Source organism: Thamnophis sirtalis, unplaced genomic scaffold, assembly GCF_051295495.1.
Source record: "Thamnophis sirtalis isolate CommonGarterSnake01/CBP01778 unplaced genomic scaffold, rThaSir2_p1.2 scaffold_13, whole genome shotgun sequence".
Lineage (NCBI taxonomy): Eukaryota > Metazoa > Chordata > Lepidosauria > Squamata > Natricidae > Thamnophis > Thamnophis sirtalis.
Genome location: NW_028261393.1, coordinates 3,286,580 through 3,310,805, shown reverse-complemented (window position 1 = coordinate 3,310,805; position 24,226 = coordinate 3,286,580). Strand labels below are relative to the sequence as shown.

Here is a 24,226-nt window from a genome sequence, read left to right as displayed (position 1 = left end):
GCAGAGAAAAGGAAGAGAAGGGAATAAAGGAGGAAAGAAGAGAAAGGGAGAAAGGGAGAGAAGAAAAGAAAAAGGGAGAAATGAAAAAGTAGAGAGGAGAGAAAAGGAAGAGAAGGGGAAGAGAAGGGAAGGGAATAAGAAGAGAGGAAAGAAGAGAAGAAGAGGAAGAGAAAAGGAAGAGAATGAAGAAGAGAAGGGGAAGAGAAGAGAAGGAGAAGAGAGCTTTAGCTAGATCTCTAAAGGAAACAGCAAAATTCAGATTTTGGACAGTGGGGGTCCTCTTGAAACAGGATGAGGCCCTCCAGCTGGGCACGGTTGATGGGATTCCAGTACATCTGGAATTGGGGGGTGGGTGCCCATTGAAAGCTATATTAATGGCAAGCGTTGAAACTCTACCAAGTGTGATCACGGTCAGAAGAGGCAGCGCCCTCTCGAGGCCAGCCAGAGGTTCTGCACCTCTCACAGGAGAGCAATAAACCAACATCCTATTCAATAACAAACCAGATTTCTCTTCCCTTCATCGGCTGCCCCACAGAGGCCCACAGTTGGCCACGCAATGCAGCGGCAGGAGAGAAACTGGGAAGGCAAACCAGCATTGCTTTTCAGGATTCATTTGGCTGGCTGAGTCCCCGTCCTGAGAAACCCCTTTGATTTAATGTACAGTGAATTCCTCTCCACCAAAGTCTTTCCTCTCCCGCAGTCTTTCAAGATAGTTCACAATGACCAACCTTTCTCAGGCTTGGAGATATTGGCCAGGCCGATATCTTTCAGAGGCCGCAAGACTTGGCAAGAATGCAGGAATGAACGAATGGTCTCCTGCAAACTCCACTCCCCTTTCGCCCCTCTTTTATTTCCTCGGGGGGGGGGAGCTTCACCTCCCAAGGAAGGGGAAGTGAACGGGCTTCCCATGGGAGGACCTCATGTGCCTCCCCAACCTCTTCACTCTCCAAGCTCTTCTGATAAACTAGTGGTGAATAGTTGACTGACAAGGAGCCCGTTTCCCAAGCTTCAATCATTTCCCCGGCTGTTTTTGTCCCTGCGCAGCCAACAATCTTGGCAGCTTGAAATTGAACAACCTGTATAAGGGATGGTTTTTATTCCTGCTGATTTTTTTTTTTTTTTAAATCGTTCAAACTGGGTCATTTCCACACTCCAAAAAAGAGAAAATGCCATGCATGGTTGGAACTTCTGTTGTGTAACAAGCACTTTTCTTGTCCTACCTAACAAGTCTCAAGTCCAAGTTTTTTCTTCCTTCTGACAATTCCAACCCCCTCAAACAGCTGCTTCGCTCTTATATCCTCTGGCTAAAAATGTGCTTAAAAGCCTTGCCTGGAGGGGATGTAAATTATGCATCCCTCAGGCCTCCTCATCAGCCCCTATATGAGCGCTGACCCTACCCTGATTCTTTCTAACACACACACCCCACCCCAAGAAGTTGTGCAAAGTCACACAACTGGAGCGGGCATGTAAGAGAATCAGAAAAACGGCACAACTCTTCATCAGAACATCCTTAGCCACTTTGGGAGGTATGGACTTCAACTCCCAGAATTCCTGAGCTGTTAGCCACTTTGGGAGGTATGGACTTCAACTCCCAGAATTCCTGAGCTGTTAGCCACTTTGGGAGGTATGGACTTCAACTCCCAGAATTCCCCCAAAATTAGCCACTTTGGAAGGTATGGACTTCAACTCCCAGAATTCCCCAGAAATTAGCCACTTTGGGAGGTATGGACTTCAACTCCCAGAATTCCCCAGAAATTAGCCACTTTGGGAGGTATGGACTTCAACTCCCAAAATTCCTGAGCTGTTAGCCACTTTGGGAGGGATGGATTTCAACTCCCAGAATTCCCCAGAAATTAGCCACTTTAAGTATGGAATTCAACTCCCAGAATTTTCCTACGGGCTAAAGCAGAGGTCTTCAAACTTGGCAACTTTTAAGACTTGTGGACTTCAACTCCCAGAATTCTACAGCCAGCTGGCTGTAGAATTCTGGGAGTTGAAGTCCACAAGTCTTAAAGTTGCCAAGTTTGAAGATCTCTGGGTTAAGACTTATCCTTTGTATAAAATGTCCCCTTCTCCTACCGTCATCACCATCCTCTTTTAATGATTTTATAATCCCTTGCGTGGTGGAGTCTGGGTAACTGACTGGAGCTGAGTGTTTACTGGCCGGATGCCCTCCTCTGTCGCCGATGCAGAGTTTTTTTCCCCAGCAGATATATTCTCAGTGCACCCAGAGAAAGAAATATCTGCCTCTATCAAACTCACAGCCTGTTGATTGTGAGGCAAGAGCTCCACCTTTAGGCCACCACACCATTCCCTTTCTCCTGACGTCTTTCCCTGAAAATAAGACCCAGTCTTATATTTTGGGGGGGTTCCGAAAGAGCCATTAGGTCTTATTTTCGGTGAAACACGGTCTGTGCATTTTGCACTCTCGTAGTGAAAATGGAAGCCTTCCACCGCCTCCTTCTGCACCCTCCTTCTGGTACCTTGGTCACTGCAGTTGTCTCCACTTTGGGAGGCAATCCCACCACTGGAGGGTCCCGGCGTCCCTGAGGGCGTTGACCCCGTCTCATCGTGGTCTCGGATCCAGGAGTTGCTCTGCACACACAAAGAGAATGGTGCTGTCAGGATTCCAAATAGCACCCAAAATTAAACCAGAGTCCAAGGCAAAGTATTGCTCTAAGTTCCAATTGATGAAGAGAGACATGTTGGCACATCTGGGGAAACCTGAATCTGAAGGCTTCCCGGTTTTCCCCACCCAGTTGAAAGTTCAAGATCTCGCCCCCACACCCACAAGTCCATCCCATGGTCCGATCTTCCAATGCCATGCTGGCAGCTTCCACCCATCCAGGCCTCCTCCGGGTGCCGTCAACCGGAAAATGCCGCCTGGCGGCTCCCCGGGGGAGGGCCTTCTCTGTTGCTGCGCTGGCCCTGTGGAACGATCTACCCGCAGAGATCCGGACCCTTCCCACTCTCCCGGCCTTCCGTAAAGCCGTCAAGATCTGGCTGTTCCGGCAGGCCCGGGGCTGTTGATTGATATCCAGCCCCGCTTAGATGGAATGGGTGATGTGGAATTTTAACATTGTATTTTCTATTTTTAAATTTTAAATGTTTTTTGTCTTGTTGTGAGCTGCCCAGAGTCCCAATGGGAGTGGGCGGCATACAAATTTTATTAAACTTGGAAACAGTTCCGGTCAGGTGCAGAGATGCAGAGACAAAGGGTGACCTTGGCTTTCTGGAAAGAATGTTGTTATGACTACATATCATCTAACTCCGTACAATCCCTCCTCCCATTTTTCCCCACCATAGAAAACGCATAGCAGAATAATAGAAAATGTGTCAGGCCAAAGATCCAAAAGAAAAGATGGCTGCAGGCCTGACAGGTGAATCCTTCACAGAGACCAAACCCTGGGGTTCAAGTCATCCAATTTGGGGTCCCCCTCAATGTTAAAAAAAAATAACCAGATGTCGAGACTCCAAAACAGGGGATGGCAACTTTAAACACTCAAAGAGCCACAAAGGTCCTAACCGGAAGGCCCCCCCCCCCCATTCAATTCTGGAGCCGACCGGAAGTCCCTGTTTTTCTACTTGCATTTTTTTATCTGCTTTCGAACTGCTAGGTTGGCAGAAGCTGGGACAAGTAACAGGCGCTCACTCGGTTACGCGGCGCTCGGGATTTGAACCGGCGAACTGCCGACCTTTCCTGATCGACAAGCTCAGCGTCTTAGCCATTGATTCGCTCGAGTAGTCCTACCCAATTCCTGCACCCGTTCGTCATCGGTAAGGCTATCGCTCCTCCGACAGCTACAGCCTCACCTGATGAATTTCTGCCTACCACCCAGCAGTGGAAAACACAGGAAAACTTCCCTGATTTGGGGGTGTGTGCTCCCACCCTCCTTCTCTCCTAGCCCCCCCCCTGCCCTCTCCCCCACCTCTTTCAAGAGGGCTGCTGCAGCTTTCACAGGGATTCCCCCCTCCCCGCCGCACTCCCCCCCCACGGGTCATTATCTTGGGCCCCCCTCCTCATTTCAACCCATTGAACTGAGTTCAAAGGGGTACAAAGGGGGGGGGACTCTGCGGGTTGCTCTGGGGAGGAACCAGCAGCTACCGAAGGGTCTTGGGTTGCAGCCCACCCCCCACCCCTGGCCAGGTGGGGGGGGGTGGGGGAGAGCTTTCCCCCAGCCCCGCTGCCCTGCCTGATTAACCCGCCGCCGGCTGATCACAGGAGTCCCGCAAAGAAGGGGCAGGGGGGTTCAAGGGGTTAAGGAGCTGCGGCTTTAGAGGAGGGGGATTCGGCACTTGCAGCCCATAGTAAATGGGGGAAGGCGGAGGGGGACATGGGGTGGGTGGGTCAGGGGGTCACTGTTAGGAGCTCTGGGAAGCGAAGGGAGCAACACTCCCAGTTAATGAAGACCAGACCCAACGGCTTCACTTGGAGCCCCTTGATCAGTGCCTGGGCAATTGAGACCCCCCTCCCCCTGCGATATCCCATCGCCCCTTAAAAAGGGACAGGGATCCCGGACGCACGCAGCAAGAGGGGGTTTTGAAGCGGAAGGGGGTTTTAAGGGAGTGGGATTCACACGGTTGGCACAGAGTCACCCAGCTGGCTTTCGTGCCTAAGGTAGAACTAGGACTCCCAGTCTCCTGGTCATTGGCCCAAAGTCACCCAGCCAGATTGTATGCCTAGAACCGGACTAGAATTCACCACTTCCTGGTGACTGGCGCAGGGTCACCCAGGTGGCTTTCGTGCCTAAGGCGGAACTAGAACTCCCAATCTCCTGGTGATCGGCCCAAAGTCACCCAGACAGATTATATGCCTAAAGCCAGACTAGAATTCACCACCTCCTAGTCATTGGCCCAAAGTCACCCAGCCAGATTGTATGCCTAAAACAGGATTAGAATTCACCACTTCCTGGTGATTGGCACAGAGTCACCCAGCTGCCTTTCATGCCTACGATGGAACTAGAACTCCCAGTCTCCTGGTGATCAGCCCAAAGTCACCCAGACAGATTGTATGCCTAAAACCGGACTAGAATTCACCACTTCCTGATGATTGGCGCAGAGTCACCCAGCTGGCTTTTGTTCCTAAGGCGGAACTAGATGTTGATGCTACAACAGTCGTAAGTGTGAAAAAGGGAGCCTAACTTTGGACGGTCACTAAATGAACCGTCGTCGGTTGAGGACTGCCTGTGTTAAGACAGCTGCCTGAAAAAGAGGCTTTGAAGCAAAACTTAATGCAGCTCATTTCTTTAGGATTCCAGCTGTTTTGTTCCCGTGTTCGGTACCCAGCTTGGAAATCCGCTCTCTGAAATGGCCAGGAAGGGCCTTTTCCTCCCCACGTTGCCCCTCCTCTCCTGTATCTCTTCTCCCCCCCCCAAAAAAGCCCCTCTGCCCCCTCAAATCCTCCCAACAATCAGCCCCATAGCCTGCGGGTGCATTAAAAATTCAGGCAAGTCGCTCGCAGCCAAGAAAACTACTTCGATGCATTAGCGTGCTTGGAAGAGAAAAAAAGAGGGGGGGAGAGGGGGGAATTTGTGGTAGGGGGGGAAGAATTGAGGGGTGGGAAAGACCACACTGGCCAACCACGTCTCCTTCATTACCAGCTGACTGTCAGGGGTGATTAATTTACAAGCCCCTGACCCTTTTCTTTGCAACTTATGAATGTTGCAAGAGTGGAGATGGTGAGCCACCCCCCCCCTCTCTCTCTTCCTCTGTCTGTGTGCATGTGTGCGCGCGTATGTATGTGTGTGTGTGTCTGTCTGTCTGTTTCTCTTCTTAGCTCTCTCTCTTTCTCTCTCTTTCTCTTTCTGTCTCTCTCTCTCTCTCTCTCTCTTTCTCTTGCTCTGTCTGTGTGCATGTGTGCACATGTGTGTGTTCGTATATATGTGTGTATGTGTCTGTCTGTGTCTGTCTCTCTTCTTAGCTCTCTCTCTTCCTCTCTCTTTCTCTTTCTGTCTCTCTGTCTCTCTTGTCTCTCTCTGTGTCACTGTCTCTCTCCCTTATCTCTCTGTCTCTGTCTCTCTCTCTCTCTCTCTTGTCTTTCTTTCTCTCTGTCTCTCTCTGTGTCACTGTCTCTCTGTCTCTGTCTCTCTTGTCTCTCTGTCTCTCTCTCTTGTCTTTCTCTCTCTCTCTCTCTCTCTTGTCTTTCTGTCTCTCTGTCTCTCTCTGTGTCACTGTCTCTCTGTCTCTGTCTCTCTTGTCTCTCTGTCTCTCTCTCTCTTGTCTTTCTCTCTCTCTCTCTCTCTCTCTCTTGTCTTTCTGTCTCTCTGTCTCTCTGTGTGTCACTGTCTCTCTGTCTCTGTCTCTCTGTTTCTTTCCCTCTGTCTCTGTCTCTCTGTCTGTCTCTCTCTGCGTCTCTCTGTGTGTCTCTGTCTGTCTTTCTGTCTGTCTTTCTGTCTGTCTTTCTGTCTGTCTTTCTGTCTTTCTTTCTGTCTGTCTGTCTCTCTCTCTCTCTCATGTGTGTGTGTGAAGTCCTGGCAGCCTGGAATAAAGAGGGGAAAAATTTGGCTTCTGTTTGAGAATGAATCACTTTTCTTCTCCAATCAAAATTAGAAATGGAAGCCTCAGCATCTAATAGATCATATTGCTTTGTCCCTAACCCTTATCGGTACTGCCCTTGGACCCTCGATGGGAAGGGGGGGCTCAAGGGGCTGCAGCTTTGAAAAAAGAAAAAAGAGAAGGAAGGAAGGAAGAGAATAAAGGGAGGGAGGGAGAGAGACAGAAAGAAAGAGAAAAAGAAAGAAAGAGAAGGAAGGAAGGAAGAGAATAAAGGGAGGAAGGGAGAGAGACAGAAAGAAAAGAGAAAAAGAAAGAAAGAGAAGGAAGGAAGAGAATAAAGGGAGGGAGGGAGGGAGGGAGACAGAAAGAAAAGAGAAAAAGAAAGAAAGAGAAGGAAGGAAGGAAGAGAATAAAAGGAGGGAGGGAGAGAGACAGAAAGAAAGAAAAAAGAAAAAAGAAAGAGAAGGAAGGAAGGAAGAGAATAAAGGGAGGGAAAGACAGAAATAAAAGAGAAAAAGAAAGAAAGGGAAGGAAGGAAGAGAATAAAGGGAGGGAGGGAGAGAGACAGAAAGAAAGAAAAAAGAAAAAAGAAAGAGAAGGAAGGAAGAGAATAAAGGGAGGGAGGGAAAGACAGAAAGAAAAGAGAAAAAGAAAGAAAGAGAAGGAAGGAAGGAAGAGAATAAAGGGAGGGAGGGAGAGAAACAGAAAGAAAGAAAAAAGAAAGAGAAGGAAGGAAGGAAGAGAATAAAGGGAGGGAGGGAAAGACAGAAAGAAAAGAGAAAAAGAAAGAAAGGGAAGGAAGGAAGGAAGAGAGGCAGGGATAGAGACAGAGAGACAGAAAGAAAAAAGAAAAGGAGAAAAGAAATAGAAAGAAAGAGGAAAGAAGGAAGGAAAAAAAATAAACGATTGAATAATAAATAAGAACAAAGATGAATAAAGAGAAGCAATAAAGTCATTGTACGATGGCTGCCCAATCGCTTCTCTTTTGAACGGCCCAACAATACAACAACACACAAACTTGTGTGGCTCAAAAAAACCAAACCCACAACCTCCCCCAGAGCCTTTGTGAAAGAAATCCGATTCCTGCCAAAACCGGCACATCTGCTGGGGCCGATAAAGGCTTCCACATGTGGCGTGGCTGTCAGAAGAAAGAGGCATGGAAGTCAGAGGGATTCCCCAACTTTGCAGATGCTGCCATTCAACCCGGCCAAGGGCCCTTCGCGGGGATCGCGGCCCACAAAAACGCCACTTCTGAGAAGGGACCTTTATTTGGGGTCTGCAATTTCTGCTCAAGGGGGGAGGGGGCTATCCATGCCCCCCCCCTCCTGCCTCTGCCCACCCCGAGCCCCGGGCATTTTGCCGTCAAAGTGGGGCTGTTGCCCACCTCGGCTTTGGACCCACCTGGTCGGAAAGACAAGCCCCCCAAAGTCTTCCAGGTCTGACTTGGATCCTCCGTCTCGGTCGTCGATGACCAGGTCGATGGGCATCTTCCCCTTCAGGCAGGTGATGTAGCGGTGGCAGAAGTTGTCGCAGAGGTCATGAACCTGGAAGAGGAAGGGAAAAGGGAAAGGGAAAGGGAAGTAGAAAGGAGAGGAGAAAAGAAGAGAAGAGAAGGAAAAAGAGAAGGGAAGGAAAGGGAAGTAGAGAATAGAGGAGAAGAAAGGAAAGGTGAAAAGAAGAGAAGAGAAGGAAAAAGAGAAGGGAAGGGGAAGGAAAGGAAGAAGTAAATAAGAAAGGACAAAAGGAAGAAAGGAGGGGGGAGGAATATTGAATATAGGAAGGAAGGATGGAAGGAAGGGAGGAAGGAAAGAGGAAGGAGAAGAAAGAAAAGGAAGGGAAAAGGCAAAGGGAAGGGAAGTAGGGAAGAGAGGAGAGGAGACAAGAGGAAAGGAGAAGAGAAGGAAAAAGAGAAGGAAAAGAGAAGGGAAGGAGGAAAGAAAGGAAAGGAAGAAGTAAATAAGAAAGGACAAAAGGAAGAAGGGAGGTGGGAAGGAATATTGAATAGAGGAAGGAAGGATGGAAGGAAGGGAGGAAGGAAAGAGGAAGGAGAGGAGAGAAAAGGAAAGGAAGGGGAAGGGGGAAGGAGAAGAAGAAGAAGGAGCGGGGTCAATGATGGGAAGGGAAGAAGATAAAAGAGAAGAGAAACAAAAAGAGAAGGAAAGGAGAAGGGAAGGGGAAAGGAAAGGAAAAGAGAAAGAAAGGGAGAAGAAGGAAAGGAAAGGAAGAAGAGGAAGGAGAACAGAAGAAGATAAGAATCTTTCTAGAACTGACCCGGATACAAATTGCAGAAACAAATATAGAAATGATAGAACTTCCTCTTAAAATCTTCAGTGTCTGCAACCTTGGAAATTTCAGAGCAAGAAAAGGGGGATTATTTGCATTTTCTTTTGTTTGTTTGTTTGTTGCCGGAGGAGAATTTGGTTTTTGTTTTGTTTTAAATTCCATCATTGCAGATAAAAAGGTTTCCTCTCCTCCCTAAATAAAATTCTGATTTGTTTTTTGCTTCACTGTTCCAGGAGACATCTCAAAAACATACATTTTTTCCCCAGGACAAAGTGGTGATTATAATTTTACAGAAACATGGAAAAATGCATGGTGTTGTAGCCCGCCAGTGGCCATTGGAGCTGGCATCAGATTCGGACAGTGAGGAGGTTGGGGAGGAACACGGGCCAGTCCTGGAGTCTGGGGAAGGCTCGGATGAGGGCTCTGTGTCGGAGGCAGAGAGGGGGCCAGGGCCATCTGACAGTTATCAGCTGCCTTCTGAGTCAGACATCAGTGGGGCAGAAGAACAGCTGGAGCCTGTTCCCAGTGTGCGCATGCACAGAGTTGCCAGGGGAAGGGAACAGCTAAAGAACAGGGGTCGACTTGGGAGGAAGGCCACAGGTGGACGGTGAATGGCCCCTTCCAGAGGAAATAAGAGAGGAGCGAAAGGGGAGTGGAGTTTGCAGGAGACCATTAGTTCGCTTCATTGGTTCGTGACTCTCCGAGACTCCTTGCCAAGTTCTGCAGATATCATCCTGGCAGCTCTCCAAGCCAGAGAAGGTCTGTGACTCTAAATCCTCCCAAGCCAGATAAGGTCTGTGACCGTAAATCCTCCCTTGAAAGACTTTGCCGGAGTTGAATGAGCAGATTTCACAGTCAATTAATAAAAGGGTTTTTTGTCGGGACAAGGAGTTGGCTTCAGGCTCGGTCAGAACACATGGAGATGAGGCATGGTTAGATACCGCTGGAACATCTGAGGTCTGCTTGCTTTGTAGAAAGGAAAAAGCAAAGGTTCTAGTCCTCATGAGGGCCAGATGGGGCCATTTGAAGTTTTAGGGGCTAGGCATGGGTGCTAAATAACATTTGCAGAGGCTTTTGACCGTTGCCTGGATAGAAAACTCTGTCCAGCTCTTAGGCGACAGAATCAGACGATTCTCATCCAACACTTCCAATGCACGAAAATTTTAAAATGCGAGTGTGCTTCAGAATTGATGTCGTTTGCAGAACATGAACCTGTGTGTGTGGGCTGAAAAAAATGCAGGTTTTCATATCTGCAGAATCTTAAATGAGTTTCCACGGAGATCAATCACATACGCTCGCAGCTTTTCCGCTTATAGCAAACCATCACTTGGTCTGTTTTACACCTTGAGTTCTTTGTAAAACAAAATAATACAGACAGGATATAAATAAAATATAAAAGGGGAAAAAAAAACCACAAAGTAAAATCACACAATCTGGGATGTCCTGAGTTCTACTCCCACCTTTAGGAGACAACTGGGTGGCCTTGGGCCAGCCGCTCTCTTTCAGCCCTAAGAGGTAAGCAATGGCAAAGGACTTTGGAAATCTTGCCAAGAAACTGATTCAAAGGGGACAAACACACATACGCACACGCCATAAAAGAGATTTCCTGCTTTGCGCAGTGGTTAAATGCAGCACTGCAGGCTACTGCTAGATCAGCAGGTCAGCGGTTCAAATCTCACCAGGCTCAGGGTTGACTCAGCCTTCCATCCTTCCGAGGTGGGTAAAATGAGGACCCAGATTGTTGGGGGCAATATGCTGACTCTCTGTAAACCGCTTAGAGAGGCCTGAAAGGCCTATGAAGCGGTATATAAGTCTACTGCTATTGCTATTGCTTGCAAAATTGCTAGTCTCGTTTTTTTTTTAAAATTTTTGGAGGGTAGTGGGGAAAACGGAAGGGGAGGGGAGGAGGAGATACGAATCAAATATCAGAAAGAATCTGTTTTGACCGAGGCTTCCCAAGAGCCTGAAGCAAACTTCTTGTCCCGAAAAAACACACCCTTTTATTAATTTATTGTGAATTCTGCTCATTCATATCCAGCAAAGTCTTTCCAGGGAGGATTTACAGTCACAGACCTTATCCGGCTTGGAGAGCTGCCAGGCCGATATCTGCAGAACTTGGCAAGGAGTCTCGGAGAGTCACGAACCAATTAGGCGAACTAATTGTCTCCTGCAAACTCCCCTCCCCTTTTGCTCCTCTTTTATTCCCCCTGGGAGGGGCCATTCATTGTCCACCTGTGGCCTTACTCCCAAGTCGACCCCTGTTCTTTAGCTGTTCATCCGGCAACTCTACGCGTGCGCACACTGGGAACAGGCTCCAGCTGTTCTTCTGCCCCGCTGATGTCTGACCCTGAAGGCAGCTGATAACTGTCAGACGGCCCTGGCCCCCTCTCTGCCTCCGACACAGAGCCCTCATCCGAGCCTTCCCCAGACTCCAGGACTGGCCCATCTTCAGTTCAGTTCAGTTCACTTTATTTGTATGCCGCCCTTTTCCCTGGGGGGACTCAAGGCGGCTCACAGTTCAAAAGGGGTGGGGGAAGGACAAACAATTTACAACATAAAAGCATTACATCATTTAAGAACTCAACAGTCATACAATTCGAGTAGGGGTTAGAATCTTTAACCCCCCGGCCAGCCGGGATAGCCAGATTTTAAGTGCGGCGCGGAAGGTCTGGAGGGTGGTGAGGGTCCAGATCTCCACGGGGAGTTTGTTCCAGAGGGTCGGAGCAGCCACCGAGAAGGCTCTCCTCCTCTCTTCCTCCCCAACCTCCTCACTGTCCGAATCTGTTCCCAGCTCTGCTGGCCGCTGGTGGGCCACAAACAGGGACACGGACCAAACTTCAGAAGAAACCCCCTTACCTTCTCCAACTCCAAGAGATGAAATCTCAGCACCTGAATAGCCTGGATCATCTACAATTACAAAAAGGAGAAAGGGGAAAAGTATGGATTGTGGCTTACCGTGCAAACTTGTGTTTGCTTATTCCAGCGCACTTCGCAGGACATAATGGCTCAGTTGGAATGAGCTTAGCTGGGTCTTAAGGTTTTAATCCAGGGAAATTCACAAGGTTCAACGAGAACCATCACGGACCCGTCGTGAATTAAAGTGTCAAGAGCCGTGATGGCAAACCGATGGCACGCATGCTGGAAGTGGCACACAGAGCCATCTGTTTTCCGGTGCGCCAGCCAGCTGGTCTTGACGCATGCATGGACACTGGCCACATGCTCTTCCGGTTTCTGGCACACATGTGCACGCAAAGACCAGCTGGCTATGCGCACATGCGCATGCCGGAAAACAGAAGAGCCGCTGCCTGGTGCGCGCATGTGCTCCCCTTTCAGCATTCGGTGCTGAAAGGTTTCACCAACAATGGTCTAGAAAGACAGATGTGATCCCTGCATCTCACCAGCCTAGAGAAGGAAATAGCTTTGGGGTAGTTTTGAAGCTGATCTCAAAGGAAGGTTAGAATAACAAAAGAACAGAGTTGGAAGGGACCTTGGAGGTCTTCTAGTCCAACCCCCTGCTCAAGCAGGAGACTCTCTACCAGTTCAGGCAAATATCCAATCTCCTCTTCTAAACCTCCAGTGGTGGAGCACACACAACCTCTGGAGGCAAGTCGTTCCACAGGTGAATTGTTCTCACTGTAACAAAATTTCTCCTTAATTCCAAGTTGCTTCTCTCCTGGATTAGTTTCCACCCATTGCTTCTTGTCCTGCCTTCAGGGGCTTTGGAGAACAGGTTGACCCCCCCATCTCTTCTTTGGGCAGCCCCTCAAATATTGGAAGACTGCTATCACGTCACCCTTAGTCCATCTCTTTAACTGGTCACTTTAAGCTTCTCTAGGCAAACAGGAATCCTGGATCCAGATGTTTTGGAAACTATTCTAGGTAGTGATTCTCCACCTTGACAAACGTGAAGATGGGTAGACTTCAACTCCCAGAATTCCCCAGCCAGTCTTACGGATGGACGGACGGATGGATAGATGTATAAAGAGGAGGGACCGATTCACCCGGATAGAGAAATGAAAAGGGGGATCATTACGAGGGAAAAAGAGAAATAAAGAGAGAATAAAAACAAAGTTGGACGAAGGATAACACTTCGCGGGGGGCGGGGGAAAATCACTTCTTTGTTTTGTGTTGTGTTTTTTTTTTTAAAAAAAGCAAGCAAGTAGCATCCTTACCAAATTATCCAGTTCAGGATTGGAAGAAAATAAAGGTTTTTCTGTCCTAACCTAAAAAAAAAGAGAGAGAGAGAGAGAGACATGGGGAAGGTAGGAGCAGGGACGGAGAAAGAGAAGAGACGGAGCGTTAGTAAGGGGGAAACACCACAGGGGGAAATCTAAGCCGTGCATTGTTGGAAAGAAAGAAAAAAAGGGGAAATAAAACCTGAAATAAAATCTGTTTCTCTCATTTCCTAGGAAAATAATACTAATAATAATTTTAAAAAAAACCCCGTAAAACAAATGGCAAATGAAGTGACATTTCCCCTCCTTGCAGAATTCCAGCTGGGGGGAAAAAAAATTGCATATTTCACTTTCCAAAGTTGTCTTTTTCTCCACTGCTTTTGGTAAAATTCCTCCAAGTTTGCTCACACGTGCGTGCGCGCATACACACACACACACATCCTGTTCGAAACACAAGGTCCGTTTTCTCTCCGTCTGATCAAATCCCTGCGGTGGGGAATCTCATCCATCCAGGGATTCTTGGATGCTTCCGACCGAAGGGAGGGTATCAAACCTCCCAAAAAACGTCTCTTGTCCAGTTTTTCTTAACTTGGGCAACTTTAAGGTGGGTGGACTTCAACTCCCAGAATTCCCCAGCCGGTGGAGTTGAAAATCCACCCATCTTAAAGTTGTCCAAACTGAGAAACACACTGGTCTATAACAGGGGGTCTCCAAGCTTTCCAGCTTCGTGAACTGACACGGGTAGGGGTGGGAAGAGAGGACGGATCCATGCCGGATCCATGCGCATGGTGGGTGAGCATACACACACACACACACACACACACACACAGAGCTCCATTTGCACGAGCTGGTGCACCTGTCCCTCGTGCAAATGGAGCTGTGGGTCTTCTCACCTGTCGCTTCTGTGGCCCACTTCTGAATGGGCCCCAGCACCGTAAGTGGGCTGCATCCTTGGTTTGGGAACCCCTAATCTATAAGGTCTATTTCTATTTTTTTATTATTTTTACAAAAAAAGCACTCAAGGAAGCCAAGAGGCTAAATCTCCGTCTTTGAATTGGCTTCGTCTGTAAAAAATAAAAATAAAAAATAAAAACCCAGTCCGGTCAATTGCAAAAAAGAAAGAAAGCCAGATTCTCCCTCAAGGACAAAACCATTTGTAAAACAGGAGCTTCAAATCCTCTTTTTTCTTTTTCTTTTTAAAGGACTTGGGAGAATTGAAAAGCAACGGGGGCCCGTTTAGCCTTCCAACGCCCAAGCAAGGATGCTGTGTGTTTCCATCACTCACTTTTTTTGTGTCGGGCATTTTTAAAGCATCTTGCGACACGACATTTAAACTTAGTTTTCAAATCCTTGCAGGGAAAGATTTAGCTGCCCCCCCCTTTTTCAGAAAGCTCTCAACCCTCTTTCCCTCCTCCCCTTAAACCCCGTTTTCCAATCTAAAGAACATAAAGGTAAAATTATCATTATTCCATCTTCTAACCTACGAATGCCCTTTGCCTTGTTCCAGGCACAGAAACTGGGGTGTTGTTTTTTTTTGCTAAAGCCAAACTCAGCCTGGGCAAGCGAGGGAGAATTCGGCTTTGAGACGTTTGATGGATGGATCGGGGTTAGCAAGCCGATGAATCATCCTAAATGTGGATTTTTAATCAAACACTGTCTCAGGTCAATGGGTGCCTTCAGTATTTCACTCAGGAAGGGGGAGCAGAATTTCATTCCTTTGGCCTGAATATCAAGCCGAGAGGTACGAAGATTTTCCTCCTTTCCATACAAGACGTCAAGGTCAAACCACGTATATAATTTAGGTTGGAACGATGGTTTCTCAGCTAGAAATAACACGGGGGCTTCTGGACTGAATGTGAGCCGAGAAAATACCTATACTCTCACATCAAGGAGGTGGGTGGGAAGCCATTTTCTCTCTTCCCCCAAACTGCCCTCATCACTCCTACTTAGCCAGAGCTGAAATTCCTTCTCTCTTATCGCCACTTTAATTGTCCTCTTCCGCAGAAAGGAGATGCTCAAGAGAGCCTTGTCTTTAAGGGCAAAGGTTCCCCTCACACATATGTGCTAGTCGTTTCCGACTCTAGGGGGCGGTTGCTCATCTCCGTTTCAAAGCCGAAGAGCCAGCGCTGTCCGAAGACGTCTCCGTGGTCATGTGGCCGGCATGACTCAACGCCAAAGACGCACGGAACGCTGTTCCCTTCCCACCAAAGGTGGTTCCTATTTTTCTACTTGCATTTTTTTAACGTGCTTTCGAACTGCTAGGTTGGCAGAAGCTTTGTTTGTTTGTTTATTATATTTATATGCCGTCCTTTTCCCCCGAAGGGGACTCAGGGCGGCTCACAACTCAAACCAGGGAAGGGGGATACAGACAATTTTTTTTTAAAAAAGACACATAACAATGCATAATTTAAAACACACGACAGTCATACCATTCGAGACGGGGGCAACAGCTCTTTAGCCCCAGGCCTGTCGGAACAGCCAGGTTTTAAGGGCTTTGCGGAAGGCCTGGAGGATAGTGAGGGTTCGAATCTCCACGGGGAGTTCATTCCAGAGGGTCGGAGCAGCCACAGAGAAGGCTCTCCTCCGGGTAGTCGCCAGTTGACACTGGCCGGCGGATGGAATTCGGAGGAGGCCTAATCTGTGGGATCTAATCGGTCTATTGGAGGTAATTGGCAGCAGGCGGTCTCTCAAGTACCCAGGTCCAATACCATGAAGGGCTTTATAAGTGGCGACTAGCCTTGAAGCGTATCCGGAGACCAATAGGCAGCCAGTGCAGCTCGCGGAGGATAGGTGTTACGTGGGTGAACCGAGGTGCACCCACGATCGCTCGCGCGGCTGCATTCTGGACAAGCTGGAGTCTCCGAATGCTCTTCAAGGGCTGCCCCATGTAGAGCACGTTGCAGTAGTCCAGCTGGGACGAGTCACGGGAGCTCACTCCGTTACGTGGTGCTAGGGATTCGAACCGCCGAACTGCCGACCTTTCTGATCGACAAGCTCAGCGTCTTAGCCACTAAGCTACCGCGTCCCTACTACACCTCATCTTTGGGCCTGTATTATTTAACTCCTACTTCGAGGCCACCTCTCTGCAGCAGCTGCACCAATTTTGCCTTTTCTGTAGAAAGTAAAGGCACTCTGGGCATGCTCAGGAATGCCTCGTCTTTGGGCAGAGTCCTGTAAGAAGTCACCAACAGCTGTTGCTCAGTCAGAGCCCCTTTGCAGATGGGACTGGAAGAGCCGAGGTGGCGCAGTGGTTAAATGCAGCACTGCAGGCTACTTCAGCTGACTGCAGTTCTGCAGTTCGGCTGTTCAAATCTCACCGGCTCAGGGTTGACTCAGCCTTCCATCCTTCCGAGGTGGGTAAAATGAGGACCCGGATTGTTGTTGGGGGCAATACGCTGACTCTGTAAACCGCTTAGAGAGGGCTGAAAGCCCTATGAAGCGGTATATAAGTCTAAATGCTATTGCTATAACTGCTTTAAAAGGGGAATTTGGCAAAAGTTTCGCAGAGCCAGCCAAAGGAATTGAAGTACCATGCGATTGGCGTACAAACGGATGACGTTACTCAGGAGAAATGCTGTTTCGAGACACACCTTCTTTCCTTGGCCTGCACACTCGACTTACCGCACAGTTCATTTAGTGACCGTTTCAAAGTTACAACGGCCACGGGAAAAAGGGACAACCGTTTTTCACACTTACGAACGTTCCCAGCATCCTTGCAGTCCGGTGGTGGGTTCCTACCAGTTTAGACCAGTTCAACCCAACTGGTAACGGTTTGGCGGCCTGGGTTGCTGGAACCGGCAGTGACCCGGGCCTGCCACGCATGCGCGGCGCGCCCACCAGCGAACCGGCAGTAGCGACTGCAAGAACCCACCCCCGCTGTAGTCACATGGTCAAAATCCGGACACTTGGCAAGAGACTTATATTTATGACGGTTGAAGAGTCCTGGGGTCATGTGATCAACTGGGGTGAGTTTCTGATCGGCAACGTCGATGGGGAAGCCTGTAGCCATTCTACAGCGACGGCCACGTCATGATTTTTATGATCGGAATCAAGACGGGAAAGAAAAACACTTCATGATTTCAGCGAAATGTTCCTGAATCCACAGATTGAAATGGATGGGAGATGGGAGAAGGCGACCACTGTCCCTCTATCTCCACGGGGTTGGGGGCACTCTATCCCTGACTCTTTATGGTACTGGCGGCGGGGGGCACGCTATCCCTGCCTCCTGGTGGGATCAGCTTCCTATAGCTTTTTGCTTGCCAATGTTTGACACTGTTCAACAAATGGATCTATCTATCTATCTATCTATCTATCTATCTATCTATCTATCTATCTATCTATCTATCTATCTATCTATCTATCTATCTATCTATCATCTATATATCTATTTATCATCTATATATCTATCTATCATCTATATATGTATCTATCTCTATTATCTATCTATCTTTCATCTCTATATCTATCTATCATTCCATCTATCTATTTATCTGTCTGTCTGTCTACCTGTCTATCTATCCATCATTCTATATCGATCTATCATCTATCATCTTTGTCTGTCTGTCTGTCTGTCTGTCTATCTATCTTATCTTTTATTTTATCTATCATCTCTATATATCTTCTACCTTTCTATCATCCTCTCTCTCTCTCATCCTATCTATCTATCTATCTATCTATCTATCTATCTATCTATCTATCTATCTATCTATCATCTAGATATCTATTTATCATCTCTATATCTATTTATCATCTCTATATTTATCTATCTATATTATCTATCATCTCTATATCTATCATTCTTATCTGTTTATCTATCATCTCTATATCTATCTATCATTCTATCTATCTATTTATCTGTCTGTCTATCTGTCTATCTATCCATCATTCTATATCAATCTATCATCTTTATTTGTCTGTCTGTCTGTCTATTATCTATCTATCTATCTATCTATCTATCTATCTATCTATCTATCTATCTATCTATCTATCTCTTATCTTATCTTATCTTTTATTCTATCATCTCTATATATCTTCTACCTTTCTATCATTCTCTCTCTCTCATCCTATCTATCTATCTATCTATCTATCTATCTATCTATCTATCTTATCTATCTATCATCGCATCTGAATTCCTTGTCTTCTGGAATACATTACAGCTCACCACTTCTTTGTACCACAGATCTTTATCAAAATATGAAATGTGTCCTTCAGATTTTATTCCAAGACTTTAAATTTAATGCAGGCTTATAAAGAGTCCATCACGTGGTCACCTGCCATGAGTTTAGAACTCTTCCAATGAAGAGCTGTTTTTAAAAAAAGCCAAGGGGGCCACAAATAATTTACAGCTCACCAGTGGGCTAAGAAATATTCTTTTGGGCTATTAAAGTAGGAAATGTGTTTATAGGTATATTTTATTATTATCTTTTACTGCCAAGACCCGTTCATCTCACTCTTTCTCTCTCTCTCTGTGTGATGCCATCCCTTCTCCGGAAACCAACCTGTTTGGCGAAGACAGTGATGTCCTCATTGAAGGAATCCGATGAGCAGACGTCTCCTCCCGGATAAGAGCCAGAGGTGTCTCGGGGAGAACAGGTGGCCAGCTCACATTTCTCAAAGACCAGGGCCAGCAGAGGGAACAAGGGGTGCCTAAGAAGAGGAAGAAGAAGAAGAAGGAGCAGTGTTGGGTGAGCCAGCTGCAAGAGTTGAAACCTTGGTTCATCCTAGCTCTTGGTGGGAAGAAACTCAAATCTTTACCCACAGAAGAGAATATTGGTAGCTCACGGTTGAACTATGGGTGCCCACTGAATTGGGGAGGTGGTTTCTTCCAGACATTTCATGACCCTACTTGGGAACATCATCAGTGCTAGTAGGGAGTGGAGTTAGAGGAGGAGGAGGAGGAGGAGAAGGGAGAAGAAGAAGAGGAGGAGGGAGAAGAAGAAGAAGGGGAGGAGGAGGAGGAGGGAGAAGAAGAAGAAGAAGAAGAAGAGGAAGAGGAGGAGGAGAAGGAGGGAGAAGAAGAAGAGGAGGAGGGAGAAGAAGAAGAGGAGGAGGAGGAGGAGGAGGAGGAGGGAGGAGGAGAAGAAGAAGAAGAAGAAGAAGAAGAAGAAGAAGAAGAAGAAGAAGAAGAAGAAGAAGGGGAGGAGGAGGAGGGAGAAGAAGAAGAAGAAGAAGAAGAAGAAGAAGAAGAAGAAGAGGAGGAGGGAGGAGGAGAAGAAGAAGAAGAAGAAGAAGGGGAGAAGGAGGAGGGAGAAGAAGAAGAAGAAGAAGAAGAAGAAGAAGAAGAAGAAGAAGAAGAAGAAGAAGAAGAGGAGGAGGAGGAGGAGGAGGAGGAGGAGGAGGAGGAGGAGGTGGAGGAGGAGGAGGAGGAGGAGGAGGAGGAGGAGGAGGAGGAGGAGGAGGAGGAGTAGTTCTGTGGGATCCTTAGTTTTCTCTCAGCTTGGTTGTTTTCTTGCAAGTGTTTCTTGACCCAACCAAGTAACAACATCAGTGCTAGAAAGGAATGAGGTTCACAAATAGAAAGGAACCCCTCCTTCCTTCAAGCACTGATGATGTTCCCTAGTTGGGTCACAAAACATCTGCAAGGAAACCATCAGGCTCAGAGAGCACCAATGTCTCCCACAAACAAATCTTGAATTTTTCAAGACTTTTTTCACGAGAAGGGGGACATATTTTGCAATCCGGGAAACAGAAGGACCCCAAAGTCCCAACCTTTGCCATCTCCACAGGCCTCCTACAGCCGCCATTGAAAGAAAGTCCACCCCCATAATCCAGTAAGACTTCATAGCCCCCCCCTCTCTGCCTGCTTCTCTTAAAAACCTCTCCCCACCCCCATTTCAAAAGGGCAGGCTCCAGGAATTAAACCGGACGCTATAGGCCAGAGGTCTTCAAACTTGGCAACTTTAAGACTTGTGGACTTCAACTCCCAGAATTCTGGGAGTTGAAGTCCACAAGTCTTAAAGTTGCCAAGTTTGGGGATCCCTGCTATAGACAAACTTTCTAAATTTAGTAGAAGGTTTGCAGAAAGTCAGAGGGACAAAAAAATAAATCAATCACAAAATGTTTCTCCCAGCTCCATCTCTTCTCCGTTTCTCCCATCCTTGGTCATCCCACCAACAGCTGAAAACTCCAAGCACAGCAATCACCACTTCCGACATGATGCAACCAGCGCCTCCGTCAAGGAATCCCAATGTACATCATGTTGTCATCATTGTGCAGCCCACAGATGGTATTCAGCCAGTTCTGACCAGTTCTGGAGAACCGGTAGCGGAAATTTTGAGTAGTTGGGAGAACCGGCAAATGCCACCTCTGGCTGGCCGCGCCCCCCATCTATTCTCTGCCTCCCGAGTCCCAGAATGGGGATTTTGCTGTATTCTTTCCTCTGCCACACCCACCAAGCCACGCCCACAGAACCGGTAGTAAAAAAAATTTGAATCCCACTACTGGTGCAGAATTCCCACCTGCACACCAGAGCAAGGCTTCCTGCCCCCGCCCCCCAAAGAAAAATATGGGGTGGGGAACAAAATCGTGGGATCATAGAATCCTAAAACTGAAGGGACCTTGGAGGTCTTCTAGTCCAGCCCGTTGCCCAAAACAGCAAACGTTATTGGACAAAGGGTTGTCCAATTTTTTTTATTGAAACCCTCCAGCAATGGGAGCACTCACACCTCCAGGAGGCATGCTATCCCGCTGCTTAATCATTCCTACTGTCAGGAAATTCCTCCTTATTTCCCCCAAAACCAAAAACTTATTTTAGCCTTTCTTAGGCTTGCAACCTTTAAAAAAAAAAAAAAACCATTCAATACAATACAATAGCAGAGTTGGAAGGGACTTTGGAGGTCTTCTAGTCCAACCCCCTGCCTAGGCAGGAAACCCTATACTGTTCCAGACAACCTCTTCTTAAAGACTTCCAGGGTTGGGGCATTCACAACTTCTGGAGGCAATTTCTGTTCCACTGATTGATTGTTCTAACTGTTAGGAAATTCCTCCTTACTTCTAAGTTGCTTCTCTCCTTGATTAGTTTCCCCCCATTGCTTCTTGTTCTGCCCTCTGGTGCCTTGGAGAATAGTTTGACTCCCTCTTCTTTGGGGCAACCCCTGAGATATTGGAAGACTTGCTATCATGTCTCCCTAGTCCTTCTTTCTATTAAACTAGACATACCCAGTTCCTGCAACTGTTCCTCATATGTTTTAGTCTCCAGTCCCCTAATCCTCTTTGTTGCTCTTCTCTGCACTCTTTCCAGAGTCTCCACATCTTTTCTACATCGTGGTGACCAAAACTGAATGCAGGATTCCAAGTGTGGCCTTCCCACAAGGCCTTATAAAGTGGTATTAAGTCTTCACGTGATCTTGATTCTATTCCTCTGTTGATGCAGCCTAGAACTGTGTTGGCTTTTTTGGCAGCTGCTGCCCACGGCTGGCTCCTATTTAAATGGTTCTCCACTAGGACTCCAAGATCCCTTTCACAGTTACTACTCACAGTTACTATTCATTCTTCCATTCCTCTCTACATTGGAAACGAGGCACGGATCGCTAACTTTGCAAGAAGAGAATGAATGCTGAATTTATTTATTTATTTTCAAGAAAAGATTCCAAGTCTTCATGCGCCACAAGAAACTTTTGGGTCTGCCTAGGGTTAAAGTTATTTGAAAGACTGTGCTTGCTGGTGGTGGTGGTGGGGGGCACACAGGCTTTCTCCTCGCCCTGATTTATGTCGTGGTGAGTGTCCAACCCGTAAAGTCCACCCCTCCATTCCTTTCTTCCTCCTCCTCCTCCCCCTCTTTTTCCCCCAGCTGAATTTGGATGGACAGCTAAAGGAGAGACAGCATGTTCCCAGCGAGACATTATACAAGTTACACGCACCGCATGTTACACAAATATTTGCAGCAGAGGCCCGGCATGGAGTAAACTGTTAAGTGAATGGCTCTTATAGAACATTTTGATTTCGTAGGAGAAACAAAACAAGGGTGTGTGTGTGTGTATCTGTATATGTGTCTGTGTGTCTGTGTGTGTATGTTAATCTTGCAATGGTCCAATGATTTACGGGGAGTTAAATAGCAAATCAAAACCACAGCTTGCTATTCCAGTCTCTTAAGATCCAAGGGGAAGACGGAAAGAAATCTGTCAATCTTCTTCAGGGTCTTTTAGTCTCAAGAGCCACTTGAAAATGTTTTTGAAGCCGTTTGAAGCTGTCAAGAAAAAAGGGGAGAGCTTGTCTCTTTCGCTGTTTTCTCGGCTGCCTTTTAGGATGGGCCACCCTGGGTGCAATTTTCTCGGGTGGCAGGAATTGGGGATGTCTAGTCTAGTGAAATGAAGAATTCGGGGTGACATGTTAGCAGGGTCCCAGCGTTTGTGGGGCTGCCCCAAAGAAGAGGGAGTCAAGTTATTCTCCAAAGCCTCAGAAGGCAGGGCAAAGAAGCAACGGATGGAAACTAACGAAGGAGAGAAGCAGCTTGGAATTAAGGGGGAATTTCCTGACAGTGAGAATAATTCGTCAGTGGAACGACTTGCCACCAGAAATTGTGGGTCCCACTGGAGTCCCAAAGGTGCTTTTTCAAAAGGCAACTGGACTTCGTCCCCATGACTGAAGATCTCCATAGACATTCAGCACTGGAGGTTTTTAAGAAGTGACTGTCTGAAATGATAGAAGGGTTTCCTGCCTGAGCAGGGGGTTGGACTAGAAGACCTCTTAACGTCCCTTCCAAGCTTTCTTTATTCTAGTCTCAGTTCCTAACCCTAGAGAAAGGAAGTGATCAGAAAGGGAAGCTGAGCTCCCTTCCGCAATTCCAGAATTCAATTTTCTACACCGTCCACCTTTTAAGCTTTTTCTTAAAAAAAAGAACTTGTAATTAGAGAGCCCTAATTTGCATATCCAGCAGCGCAAATATTTACCATTTGTGAGCAGAGAAAAAGAAATGCCAACAATGCAGCAATGCATCTCAACTCAAAGAATAATCGGGTTGGGAAACTAGGAGAATAAAAAAATAATAATTCAGGATTGGCACTCGGGGGGGGGGGGGGGGGGAAACACCGCGATTTAAAAGACATCCTGATTCATTTCTTCCATTCGTGTGCTTGTTGTTAAAGGGATTCGCACTCCCTTTGGCATCTTGCCCTGCCGCAATCGTTCGGCAAATCACCGCAGTTGTAAAGTGGGCTGTGTAGTCGTTAAGCAAATCCAACTCCCCTCCTCTTTGGCTTTGTATGTCGGGAAACCGGCTGCGAAGGTCTCCAACGGGGGGAATCACATTCTGGGATATTGCAATTGTCAGAAATACGTGCCCACATTTTTTATCAGGTGGCCATGGGGATTGCAGCGAGTGTTGTAAATGTGAGGAATGGTCGTAAGTAGGAGCCGAGGTGGCGCAGTGGTTAGGGTGCAGTACTGCAGGCCACTTCTGCTGACTGCTATCTGCAGTTCAGCGGTTCAAATCTCACCGGCTCAAGGTCGACTCAGCCTTCCATCCTTCCGAGGTGGGTGAAATGAGGACCCGGACTGTGGGGGGGGCAAGTTGCTGACTCAATTTGCTAAAAAAAATTTGTAAACTGCTTAGAGAGGGCTGATAGCCCTATGAAGCGGTATATAAGTCTAATAAATAAATAAATAAGTCTCCCTCCCCCCACCCCCGGTGCTGTTGTAATTTCAGATAGTTGAATTGAATTTATTAGGTTTCTATGCCACCCAATCCCGAAGGACTCTGGGCGGCTCACAGAATTTAAAAATAAAAATGAGTTTGAGTTTGAGTTGAGTTTGAGTTTATTGGTCTTGTATGCCGCCCACTCCCGAAGGACTCCGGGAGGCTTACAATAAACAGGGGAAGGGGATAAATAAGACAAAACAACAATTTAAAATACAACAACATTCATAGTTACTGTGGGGCTGGATATTTCAACAGCTCCCCGGCCTGCCGGAGCAGCCAAGACTTAGTGGCTTTACGGAAGGCCGGGAGGGTAGTAAGGGTCCGGATCTCCACGGGGAGCTCATTCCAGAGGGCCGGAGCTGCAACAGAGAAGGCTCTCCCCCAGGGGGTCGCCAGCCGACATTGGCTGGCAGATGGGATCCGGAGAAGGCCCAGTCTGTGCGATCGAATCGGTCTTTGGGAGATAATTGGCAGGAGGCGGTCTCTCAGGTACCCAGGTCCGATGCCATGTAGGGCTTTATAAGTAACGACTAGCACCTTGAAGCGTATCCGGAGACCAATGGGCAGCCAGTGCAGCTCGCGGAGGATAGGTATAACGTGGGTGTACCTAGGTGCACCCACAATCGCTCGCGCGGCT

At 47.4% G+C, this 24,226-nt stretch overlaps 1 protein-coding gene across 1 annotated transcript in view; it reads right to left on the bottom strand.

Annotated features, from left to right (window-relative positions):
• MEIS3 (Meis homeobox 3) overlaps window positions 1-24,226 on the bottom strand; it is a 49,435-nt gene that overhangs the window by 13,058 nt on the left and 12,151 nt on the right. The window contains 6 exon segments of the mRNA XM_087727260.1: window positions 2,484-2,595; window positions 7,897-7,913; window positions 7,916-8,039; window positions 11,635-11,685; window positions 12,951-13,001; window positions 18,452-18,599. Of these exon segments, the coding sequence (XP_087583386.1) occupies window positions 2,484-2,595; window positions 7,897-7,913; window positions 7,916-8,039; window positions 11,635-11,685; window positions 12,951-13,001; window positions 18,452-18,599 (503 nt within the window).